Here is a 12704-nt window from a genome sequence, read left to right on the forward strand (position 1 = left end):
GCCAGATCAATTTTATTTCCATTTCATTTTATATTATGTGTTATCTCTCCTACAATTTCTGCTAATCGAGGCCTTTCAGGGAGCTTGTGTCATATGTATTATTAACAACTTGGCAACAACAACTTTGTTGTTCATGAAAAAGAACAACGAAGTGATAAACCGTATGAATCTGTGTTGCAAAAGCAGAATGCAGTATCTACAACTAATTAGGATATTTCAACAGCCAAACACTGGAGAAGAATCTCATTCTACAGTATTCCAGTATTTGAGGGGCTGCCACAAAGAAGAGGAAGGTCACATTATTCACCAAAGCACCAGAGGGCAGGACAAGAAACAATGGTTGGAAACTGATCAAAGAGAGAAGCAACCCGGAATTAAGGAGAAACTTCCTGATAGTGAGGTCAATTAACCAGTGGAACAGCTTGCCCCCAGAAATCGTGGGTGCTCCATCACTGGATATTTTTAAGAAGAGGCAAGCTAGACAGTCACTGATCTGAGAGGGTGTAGGTTCTCCTGCTTGAGCAGGGGGCTGAACTAGAAGACCTCCAAGGTCCCTTCCATCTCTATTCTATTCTATTTTTACTGTGTTTCCAATGGAACTGGTTTTGTACACTTTCCCCTGGTTAGCGAAGAATCCTCCTAGTCAACCCTTTGCTTTTAGATAAAAATAAACAATTCCACAAGGTGAACTCAATTGCTGATGGTTATAGGGATTTGCAATCACATCTGTTTATTGGGAATAGTCCTTATTACTTGTTCCTGTAAAAAAATGCTTGTAAAATTTTTTATTAATGTGAAAGGCAAACATGATTTGTCAAGAGTTTTATTTCATGCTCAGGAACTTTAGAAATTCAATATTCTATATATCAGAGTTAGAGCAGCCAGCAGCTCTCTCAAATAAGATGATTCCACTTTCCAATTTTCCTAGATCATGATGGCTGGAGAAGCTGGAACAGTATCTAAAGAGTCTCAGATTCTTCTCTCCTGTATCTATACATTCATCTGAGAATAAATCCACTAAACCCAGTGGGGATTCTAAAGAGATTGTGCTCTGTACAAAGCTGGATGTCTTTAATTTGTAAATAGGCAGTTGCTGAAGTACATTCGGAATGGTTGCCAATAAAATGTGACCTTATTTTCTAGCATATACTTTATAGTACAGATAACAAATTGGAAGAGCCAGTTTTCTGGGCTAGAAACTGGGCGACCGTGAGTTCTACTCCCATCTTAGGCACAAAACCAACTGGGTGACCTTGAGCCAGTCACCTGGGAAGAAAATAAAGGCAAATCACTTCCAAAACATTGCCAAGAAAACTACAGGGACTAATCAGCAAGGATTCAAAGGCACACACGCACAAAACTCCCCCTAACAATTCCAAATTGGTTCTCTCTGTATGCAGAGAGAATCAATATAAAATGATTTACAGATGGCATTTAACACCGGCGAGATTGGCTAAAATGTATAAAAATATAGACCTGAAGTGTTGGAAATGTAAAATCAGAGAAGGAACATTTTACCACATGTGGTGGCTGTGCCCCAAAGCAAAAAATTATTGGGAACGAATAAGAGATTGGATACAGGAGATAACGGAGATACAAATGGATTTTAAACCAGAATTATTTCTTTTGGGCATAATAAATTTAAAGATGGAAAAACAACTCCAACATATCATTATACACATATTGACTGTAGCTCGTATAGCATATGCTCAATGTTGGAAGAGTGAAAATATTCCCACAAATGATATGATTATGTACAAAATCTTGGAATGGGCAGAAATGAATAAACTTAGGTTAGAATTAAAAGACAAGGAGGCGACAGAATTTTATGAAATTTGGAATAACTGTTATAATTGGCTAGAACAGAGAAAAGACATAATTATTGATGTACATAAAATGTAAATAAGATGTAAAGAATGCTTAAAATGTATAGTACTGTTCTGTTAAAAGAAAAGATTTATGTTTATGTATTTTAAGTTTGTTTGGGTGTATGGTGAAAAATAATTTAAAAAAAACTAAAAAAAAAACCAATTCCAAATTGGAAAAAGATAAATATTGCAGAGAGGACTAAATTAAAGGCACAGTAGAGCTCTTGGCAATGTGTTAACTATGAGTTGTTGTTATGCAGAGCAAAATGCTCAGGCACTGATTCTTGGTATAAAACATGGGAATGTTGCAACTGTGAATCTATTTCCATTTCCAAGCAGGAATATTCAATCCAATATCCAGTAATTCAATAATGCAGTCATTTTTGTGAATGGATTGATTTTGGCAGAACTTTTCATTGCAATCTTAAGATAGGTTTGCTTTACACATAAACATGACTCTGTGGAACCAGTGAAACAGCCAAATACAACAGATGAATCTACACTATTGATTTTGTCAATGCAATCCTCCAACACAGATCTTCTCCAAAGCGAATCCCAATGCATTCAATGAAATTTATTCTCTGAGGAACTGTATAGCCCCAACAATTTTCCCTGGAAAGCAATACCCAATTTGGTCAAACTTAGAGCTGTAAAGCAACCAGAGGGAATCTGATTAATTTTATTAAAAACCCAAGCTTCTCTTCCTTAACTTTGCTCTAAACAGTTTATTTTATAGCTCGATTATTGTGTTTGTTTGCTTCTTCTTTATTCCTGTCAACATGCTGATTACAAGCATAGCTCTAAGCTGTTTATATACTATTCCCAGGCTGAAAAATTAATGATGTGGCATGTGCAGACTACAATAATGTATTGCTGCAATTCAGTTGAAATGGAAAGCTTTTGCTTCAAAAACATATTGAGAAAACTACTACCAAATAAATCACTTTCTACCCCAAATCCTAATCATTTTATAATGTAGGCATTGATTAACTTTAGGACAATATTGGAAGAAGGAATCCTTGCCTATTTTACAAGAGTGGTTTTATAAAGTTTCGTATTTGGCAGAAATGGCAAAGATTTCGGCTTTTTTAAAGGAGCAATCTCAAGAGAAATTTTTTGCGGTATGGGAAAAATGGATAAATTTTATACAACATAATTTAGATATGGAAAAATATTATTTAGCCTTTTTATAACTTGTAATGATTGTTTTTTTTTCTTTCTTTCTTTCTTCTTCTGTATTATTATTAAATATATTATTATATATTTCTATATATGTTTTATTTTTCGCCTACCTCTTTCTTTTTTCTTTCTCTCTCTCTTTTCTTTTTTCCTTTTTTCTTCTTCCTTTTTTTACGTATATTATTATTATATATATTATTATTATGATTTTTATTATTATTATTAATTATCTTATAAATTGTATACGTTATTTTTTAAAATTTGTTAAATAATCCTATATTCAGTTCTGGGAAGTCGGGGGGGGGAGGGCGGGGTGGTTTGGGAGGGGGGGGTGGATGTTTATTTGTAAAATTTTTGAAAAAAATTCAATAAAAAAAAATAAATAATGTATTGCTGCAATTCAGTTGAAATGGAAAGCTTTTGCTTCAAAAACATATTGAGAAAACTACTACCAAATAAATCACTTTCTACCCCAAATCCTAATCATTTTATAATGTAGGCATTGATTAACTTTAGACTGCTCATTGCCATAGAATAGAACTAGAGAAGAAGTGACTGATTAGGGCTGAAAAGCAATAATCAAATTACCTTGCCCAATAGTAGTAACTGTGAGAGGGATCTGGAGTCCTAGTGGACAATCACTTAAATATGAGCCAGCAATGTGTTGCAGCTGCCAAAAAAGCCAACACAGTGCTGGGCTGCATTGAAAGGGATAGAATCAAGATCACGTGAAGTGTTAATACCACTTTATAATACCTTGGCAAGACCACACTTACCACGATGTAAAAAAAAAGATGTTGAGATTCTAGAAAGAGTACAGAGAAGAGCAACAAATTAGGAGACTGGAGGCTAAAACATATAAGGAACGGTTGCTGGAATTGGATATGTCTAGTTTAACGAAGAGAAGGACGAGGGGGGACATGATAGCAGTGTTCCAATATCTAAGGGGCTGCCACAAAGAAGAGGGAGTCAAGCTATTCTCCAAAACACCTGAAGGCAGGACAAGAAGCAATGGATGGAAACTAATCAAAGAGAGAAGCAACCTAGAACTAAGAAGAAATTTCCTGACAGTTATAACAATTAATCAGTAGAACAACCTGCCTCCAGAAGTTGTGAACGCTCCAATACTGGAAGTTTTTAAAAAGAGATTGGACAACCATTTATCTGAAATGGTATAGGGTTTCCTGCCTGAGCAGGGGATTGGACTAGAAGACCTCCAAGGTCCCTTTCAGTTCTATTATTATTATTGTTGTTGTTAAATCTTCAGCCAAAGACAGCTCTAAAACAGAAAGGGGCTTGGATTATTTCTGAGTCTTGAACTATGTTTGCAAGCACACAAAACTGGCGTGCTGTAAGTTGCTTTAAATTCCCATGCCATTTTCTCTCTCACACCTATTTCCTGACCTGTGGAGGCCTCTGGATTCCATATCCTCTTTCTGCCTCAGCTTTTCAGCCATACTAAGTCTCCTTTTAGTCTTCACCTTCTCTGCTTTCCTTTCACCTTTTTGTTGGTATGGTTTCTTCCCAATATGGTAACCATGTCAAGAATTGGGTTTTTAAACCTTCCTTCCCCTGGCTGTATTTTAAGTTGTATTTCCTTTTAGGGAATGGTTTGCATTTTAAATGTAAATAAGTTATTTAAACATAATCCATATACAAAATTTAATCTGATTTGGAAATCATTTTTGGATTATATTCTACTCATGGACTTGTCCCACATCCACATCCCTTAACTTAAAGCAGAGGTCCCCAATCTTTTGGGCACCAGAGACCAATTCCGTGGAGAGAGTTTTTCCCATGGACTGGAGGGTGCATGGTTTTGTGTGCTGCCTGCACCCCGTGGATGGGGCTTTCCTTGTTTGTGCAGACCAGTTGCTGGCATGCCACGGCCCGGGATAGGTCCACGTACTGGGGATTGGGGACTGCTGACTTAAAAAGGACAGGGTTTTTTCCCAACTGATAAGCCTAATTTTTCATTTTGATTTATAATTTATATTCTGCTTGTTACTGCTGTCGATACCTAATATTAACTAATAAAGATCTGCACATGAAGATACAATATTCAAATATGTACAACAAATGTTATTTTGAAAAAGTGCACTCAGTACAGTCAATGTTATGATCCTTGCAAATCTCTTCCCTGTTTATTTTGTACTCCTCTACCATTCCCCCCCCCCCGCTTTGGGTTCTTTTTGTTTGGTCTTTTTCCCCCCTTTTAAAATATTGAAGAAATTAAAAAAAATAATTGTGTGCTTCTTCGGCCATAATCTATGCACTGCCTTCCAGTGACTTATAGGTTGTTCAAATCTGTTCATGATTGCATTCTAATTGTCTTTCCTACTGTTATACAAAGTGAAGCTGTGGGAAGATGATGTAATGATATGTGAGAAAGACCTTGAGAAAGATTGGGGGGGGGGGAGAGAAAAGATACTGCCTAGGAAACCCTCAGATAAGAGAGGGCATAGCCTGCAACTACATAATGGGCAGAAAAAGAGGCACAGAAAGGACCTAATTTTTTGGGCCCTAAAGGAGATGGTGGGAGATTTGCACATTCAGATTTGCAAGATTCTGTTAATATAGCTATACAATAAAGTAAAATTAGCTTATCTGGTTTGATTTTCTGTCCGGTCTACCTGGGAAGGCTGACAGATGTCTCCCTATTCACAGCCCCGTTTACCTACTTAGTTAGAAGAGGGGCTCCATTATCTGAGCTGCAAAAAAATCCAAGCGAGCCATAGATGGCGGTAAAAGGATACAGAACATTCTTGCTGCTTGCTACCATAGATGGTAGCACAATGGCTCTCTTGATTCCTGCAACCCAAATGGGGGATGCCTGGGGAAAAATGGGGTTGGGTAATTTTAATTCAGATGTTGCAGGAATCCAGCCATTGCTTTTAAGAAATTGTGTAATCCTCATCCTCACATTAAGAAATAACACAGTTTATTCTTTGATATTCTGTGATGTAAATACTTTATAGCACTCGTGTTTCATTAGCCTAGACCCAGGGTTCAGTGTCGTGTCTTTTCAATCTTCGGGATGATCCTGTCTACTAGAGTCAACATTACAGGATTCAGGATGAGCTGACTGGTGATGAACTCGTTTAAAAGTGTCCCATGTGCAGCCAGTTGGGGAAAGCCTTTCTTCTTAGTTAATAGACAGGAAAAGCAGTCAACTTAGGCCTCACATATATATATGTGCCAGCTTTTCTCAGTCTCTAAGATGCAAATACTCCTGCACTGCTGCATTTCTGTAATTGCAGGGAATAGAGATTCATTTGGAAGGCCTGTTCAGTGTCTATGAAGATTCTCAGTCATCCAGATCAGGGTTGTCCCACAGGTGCTTTTTCTGGAGGCAACTGGACTTTTTTTTTTAATATGTTTTACTGATCTTTAACATACACCTTAATATTTGGTAAACAGCATGTTATCTGGGCTAGTGTTTAAAACACAATAACAATTAATTTCTCTAATTCTAAAGTCCATATAATAGCTTTACTTGATTTCCACTTTTTCCAATAATATTCTCTTTTGCCAACCTTAAATTAATACAGTTCTTATTTAAACAAATGACAATTAAATATAGATTTTTTTTCATGTTTCTGCCAATAATAGCCACATGAATATAAAGCTTTTTTTCATTGATCATCTTGATTGAGGAGGCAACTGGACTTTCTTGTGTTTCTTTTGAAGACTTTTCACTTCTCATCCGAGAAGCTTTTTCAGCTCTGACTGGTGGGGAATGGAAGGGTTTATATTCCTTGCAGACAGCTGGTCATTTGCATTCTTTTAGAGCAGTGGTTCTCAACCTTTCTAATGCCGTGACCCCATAATACAGTTCCCCATGTTGTGGTGACCCCAAGTGGGTGTGGCCACCAATAAGAGGGAGTAGGACAGCTAGGGAAAAGGGAACAAAATGGTGGACAGCATGGTTTGGCGACCCCCATGAAATGGTCGTTCGACCCCAAATGGGGTCCCGACCCACAGGTTGAGAACCACTGTTTTAGAGAGTCATTGAGGCCACTTGGAGGTTTATCTGTGTCCTTGGGGTCACCTGAGTGGTGCAAATGTGTGTGGAGCCTTCTTGGCTGCAGAATGTTTTCTGCCCTGTATCCCTTCACTACGCTTCAGTTTGAGATGCAGACAACACAGACTCATTCCCATCAGCCTGTTCAGTGAGCGCACTTAGGCTCTGGAATGCCATCCCGAGGGAGGCCCGTGTCACTTCCTCATTAGCAATCACCTTCCAGAAGATGGAGAATTAGGAGAGACTTGGGTGCATAATTCTCATGCCATTTTTAGTATTTGAAATGCTTGGCATTTCCCTACTATTTTGTGGTCTTCTGGATTGATTTTGATATGAGGGCTGGTGTTATGAACCACTAACTACTATATCAGATATATACAATTTAATATTTTGAGCAGGAGTGACCCAATATGACATTGATGCCATCTTTTGGCACTCTGCCCTTTCTCTGCCCAACCAATTTGTTTTTCTTAGTCCTTTTCCCCGAATCCTTGCAAATTTTGCAACCCAACATGCTTCCTAATTGCCATCCTTTCCCCATTCGGCTTGTTTCTGTCATTTAATTTCCAGGCCTTCAATCATCTTCTCTATGCTGTACTCTTGGTTTTATTCTCCTTAATTTTGTAGTTCATCTTCCTATCCTCTTTCTTATTTGCTGGGGTCATATATCACGCTCAGCTCTAATGTGGTTTGCTTAGGTTTGGTTTGTTATCATTACCATCACTATGAACCCAGGCACTGTGGCTTAAGAACTGATTAAAGATATGTGAAATTAAGATTATTGTTTTCCTCAGCATCTTGTCCTCAGGCCTTTGGGGGGGGGGCAAGTCTTCCCCACGAGTTTCTTTCTCCATCACTGCCTATTCTAGTTCTTCTTTTTACTGTATTACCTGTCCTTTGGGTTCCTGTATCTTAGCTTCCTTATTCGAGGTGCTCTTTTCTTATTTATCATCTGAACTCTCTGTCTTTCTGCATGCAGTTATTTTTTCTTCTTCATGATGTTTTTGCTGGGTACACATTACCATTTTACTTTCCACTTAGAAATGCGAGTGTTTGTGAGCATGCAGTTGCTAATTGTTTTTCCCTCTTCAGTTAAAATGCTTTTAAACATTCCACGGCACTATAGCCATTCAGCCAATGGATAGGACCTGGGAGACTAATCCACAGTGGGCAAACTCTAACACTGTCAGTGAAGATTCTCATAGAATGGATTTTCTATTCAGCCCCTTTCCCTCCCTCAGTGATGGATTTAAGCCACTGGATTCCATCTAACGGCCAGCTGTTAATTCTACTGTATATAATAGATTTTATCTCAAGAGAACATACAGATTTTGATCATTTCAAGCACTTCAATCACAGGAACTGCTCAGAAGTGAGTGACATTAAACTTAATAATTTCTCTCCTTCCAGGTTGCATATTTAAGAAAATGGAGCAAAACCTCCAGAGGTCTACATGCCCAGTATCCACCAGCTTCTAAAAAAACCTGCTAAAAATCTTCCTAATTCCAAGTTTCTGCATTTTGCAACTTTTTTTTTTTTTGCACCAATGAATATAAAGCACTGGTTAAGATATTTAGCAAGTTGCTTGTCAAAAAGATAGATTTAAAAAGTCAGAAAGGAATAAAGACCAAAGAGACAGAAATTGAGTGAAAATTCAAATCCAAACCATCCATTAAAGAAAATTGCAATATTTTACTTCTGGGCTCCATGCAGCTGGCTCCAGATATTATCTTCAGCTCTTTAAACGTGGAGCCAGAAATCTATGGATTTGTTGCTGAGATTCATGACGATGACTCACCCAGAATTGGCTGCATGAATATGGCCCCAGCTCTCAATGTTTCTTTGTGCAAGGAAGATCAAGTCTGCTATTGCTCTGTTTGAACAAGAAGGGGCATCTGTGTCTAATGATACCCCTTGGGGTGCGTTTAGAATGCACTGTGGAGCTAGATTTTGAGAATGGGCAGTTTGACCATCCTTTGAGAGAAAAAGCATTGGAAATTTCACATGGGTGCCACAGATCCTCTTGATACTGAGGAAAATGTCCTACTAGCACTATTACAGCAGATTTCACATGAACAAATTTTAAGCTGGCTTCTATAGTAGTTCTCAGATCTTTACCTAACAGAGACTACATTTGCAGGATAAACTGACACGTGCTTAACTTCCATAAATATATGGCAATTAACAGTTAACCATGGTTACAGTTAAGCAGCCAACACACCCCTCCCCCACCTCCCAATTACCAGATACATAACATCTTCATATCCTGCCTTTTCTTTTCTCCTGGAAAACCCCCAATTTGAAATGAATTGGCCGAGAGGAAATGACTGACCCAAAGTTACCCAGTGGCAGAGGAAAGCCTTGAGGCTCTCTAGTCTGGTGACCCCCAACCTTTCTGGCCCTGTGGACTGGCAGTGGCAAGGGGAAGGGGATGGTTTTGCACAAATGCCCAGCCCTTGCACAAAGGGAGCTTTGCCCACTTGCCCACCACTTATGCCACCCGGTTCCCAACGGGTCACGGACTGGTACTGATCCATGGACCCTGCTCTAGTCCATCCCAACATTGTAACCACTAGGTCATGCCAATGCAAATCAGAGCTAGTCATACATCATCCATTTTCTTCTTTTTGCAGGGATAGAATGCCAGTAATCAGCTGACAAACAGTTGACAAACAACAGAAAGCTCATGTACAGACATTACACAGGACACAGGGAATGTCTGATGCTTCCCACAACCTCCTCTTTTCCGTTAAGATAGCCCTTCAAAACTGCAAAGGATAAAAAACAAATATGAAACAGAAGAACAGATGTTCCTGCTATGTCTGACCTAGTTTTCTTAAAGGACTAATAGTTACCATTTACTTTGGACCATGCTACACATTACACCAAGGGCTCTACTTGACCAAGACAAACGTATTAGAATTACTTTACCTCTCAAGATGCATATTTCCATCAAAAGCATTACATCTGCACCATGTGCTATAATGTGTGATAATTTGGAGCAAAATTTAGGAATTAGAACTAGTGACCAATTTTCCCATTCTAAATGACTAGGTTCCTGAGCTAGTTGCAGTTTGTTATCCTCTATATATAGACTCTGAATGCCACTTGAGATCTTTGGAGAAAGATCAGACATAACTGCAGTCAATAAATGAAAGGAAGGAACATCATGATAGCTAGATGATGCTATAGCCTACTGTTAACCCTAAAATAGATTTGGACTTTGATGTGACGCAATGCACACATATTTATATGCCAAGTCTTAAAATGTTGGAGTTGGAGTTTTTGGAGCTGCCTGACAGGATTATGAAGGAGGTGAAAAACTGCAAAGATAGCCTGTGACATTATGAATCAAAATAGAATATTGTCTAAAAAGCCGTATCATTATACTTACTTTAAACTTTCAAACGTTGTAAAGTTTTCTTCTTCCCCTTTTGGGAACTCATTTTGTTATAAAAGGAGGACTGTTTGTATATGTAGAATTTCATTTGCAAAAATATCAGCAGCCTTTAGTAACCTGCAATCATTAACAATTTTTCATATGGATGCAAATCGAGCCACAACAGAATACTAAAGAAAGATTATGAACATTGTTGTCCAACATATCCGGAGGGCAGCAGGTTGGGGAAAAATGCTTAAATCCCATCAAAATCATTGGGACACATCAGTCACCATTTCATTTAATTAATTAAATTTTAACCTCTGAAACAAAAAATTTCAATGCACTTCTCCTTCTGTAAACTGAGATGCTCAGTAAACTTGGAGTTGAAAAGTTTTCTACTCATGAAATCAATGTGACCTCGGGTCATCATATAGATTCCACCTTATAGGAGAGATGGGGGGCATAAAAATTTAATAAAGAAGTAAACACACTATCATGCTTTCCTCCTTGATGATGTGACCTAAGATCCTTTACTGGCTCTTTGGCCATAGGAAAAATGGAGGACTTCTAGAGAATTGGAGCACATGTTGAAAGTGTGTTCTTCTGTGAGTGGAGAGAGAGGCAGAACTTATGGCTTTAGCCTCAGCCTCATTTTCCCACTCTGTGTGAAGTAAGAAGGTCATGCTAATGAAGCATGAAGGGAATTCTGACAGAAAAAAGGTGTCATAAATTCATAAATGCACAGACACTTCAAAGTATAGCCTGATCCCCTCTCTCCACTGAAGGACAATGCCTCTGATTAAGAGCTAGTTTGGAGTACACATGAAGCTTCCATGAGAGGATAGAAATAGGGGATTTGATTATAAAAGTTGGGAGGTATTCTGCAAAGAGAAAAATGAAGCTGTTGGTTCAGAACAAAACATGCCGATCCTTCTGATTTGTGCTTGAAATCTAGCAATCAAGGCTGTACTAAAAGTTGCATGGCTACTGCTTGCTTGAGTATTTCCTTTTAAAGCTGGCTGCTTGAAGTTCTACAGCAAAAGCCAGTCTCCATCTCTGACTTACAACCTGTACGGAACACAGGATAAACAGGCTTAGAGAAGTTATACCAAAACTTATAGTCAGCCCTTATATTTCCCCCCAGGATGCCGTTTGGCTGCATCGGACTGCGGGATGAAAAGAATTACAACAGCCTTTCTGACATCACCGACAAGTATGAGATTGGACAGCTGCTCCGAGCGTAAGTAGGGATCCTGCCTGAAACTACTCCCAGTTTGCTGGAGTCCTGAGGGCCACCTTAGAATGCAATGGATTTGCAACCAGCGTCCTAATAATTTGAGAGATGCATCATGAAGGAAGCCTCTTCCTTTTTCTCCACCTATTAGGACAGTGATGATGAACCTTTTAGAGACTGAGTGCCCAAACTGCAATCCAAAACCCACTTACGCATCGTCGAGTGCTGGGTGGGTGTGGTCATTGGCTGGGCGTGGCCCATTGGCTGAGCATGGCTGCAATGGTAACGGCAGACTGGGTGGGACTAAAAAGTTCAATCAATCAATTCCAACTTTGCAAGATCTTTTTTTTCCCCTGCGAGTTGAAATTGACTGATCGAACCTATTTTTATTTTTGCACACGGCGGAGGCCTAAAGCAAAAAGGTTTTATAAAACCCAGCTGAAGGCCTAGGACTAGGGTGACAGCATGCGTGTCTACAGAGAGGGCTCTGAGTGCCGCCCCTAACACCCGTGCCATAGGAGATACCCTGCAGTAACATTGCCACATCCAATACACTGTGGCATCTTCTCATAGTCAGCCTATAATGAAATAGGCATATGGATTTCAAATTGCAGAACAGGTACGCTATTTTCTCTGCTGTTACCAGGTACGTGCAAGGTTCTGGGTTTATACCTCCTGGCTGTGGATCTATGACCTTCTTTTCACAGTGGATTAATAGCCACCCTCTCTCTGCTTGTCTTGCTCTTTGTGCTGGGGTTCCTGAAATGCAGTCCATGATGCTCAGTGGATACGGAGATTCATCTCAGCCTGTACCTGGCCAGCTAATTTGCTGCAAGCAGCAAGAGGAAGCAACAGCAACATAGGTGCTGTGAAATAGCTTATCTGATTGCAGCTGCATTACTGGCTGCTGAGCGGGATGAGCAATAGCTACCGGTAGTAGATGGCTTCCCACTCTGACTGCCAAATAGACAATCTAGTCCATATGGTATTTATAATATAACACAACTCAATTTCAAA

At 39.1% G+C, this 12704-nt stretch overlaps 1 protein-coding gene across 3 annotated transcripts in view; it reads left to right on the plus strand.

Moving 5' to 3' along the window:
• The window catches only part of LOC120297580 (caM kinase-like vesicle-associated protein), a 107333-nt gene that overhangs the window by 78781 nt on the left and 15848 nt on the right, over positions 1–12704 (plus strand). For all 3 annotated transcript variants that reach the window (XM_039320367.1, XM_039320368.1, XM_039320369.1), the window contains one exon: positions 11598–11693. In XM_039320367.1, the coding sequence (XP_039176301.1) occupies positions 11598–11693 (96 nt within the window). The remainder of the gene's footprint in view (positions 1–11597; positions 11694–12704) is intronic.

This window comes from Crotalus tigris, unplaced genomic scaffold, assembly GCF_016545835.1.
Source record: "Crotalus tigris isolate CLP2741 ecotype Arizona unplaced genomic scaffold, ASM1654583v1 scf7180000023637.1517150, whole genome shotgun sequence".
In the NCBI taxonomy this organism is placed as follows: domain Eukaryota; kingdom Metazoa; phylum Chordata; class Lepidosauria; order Squamata; family Viperidae; genus Crotalus; species Crotalus tigris.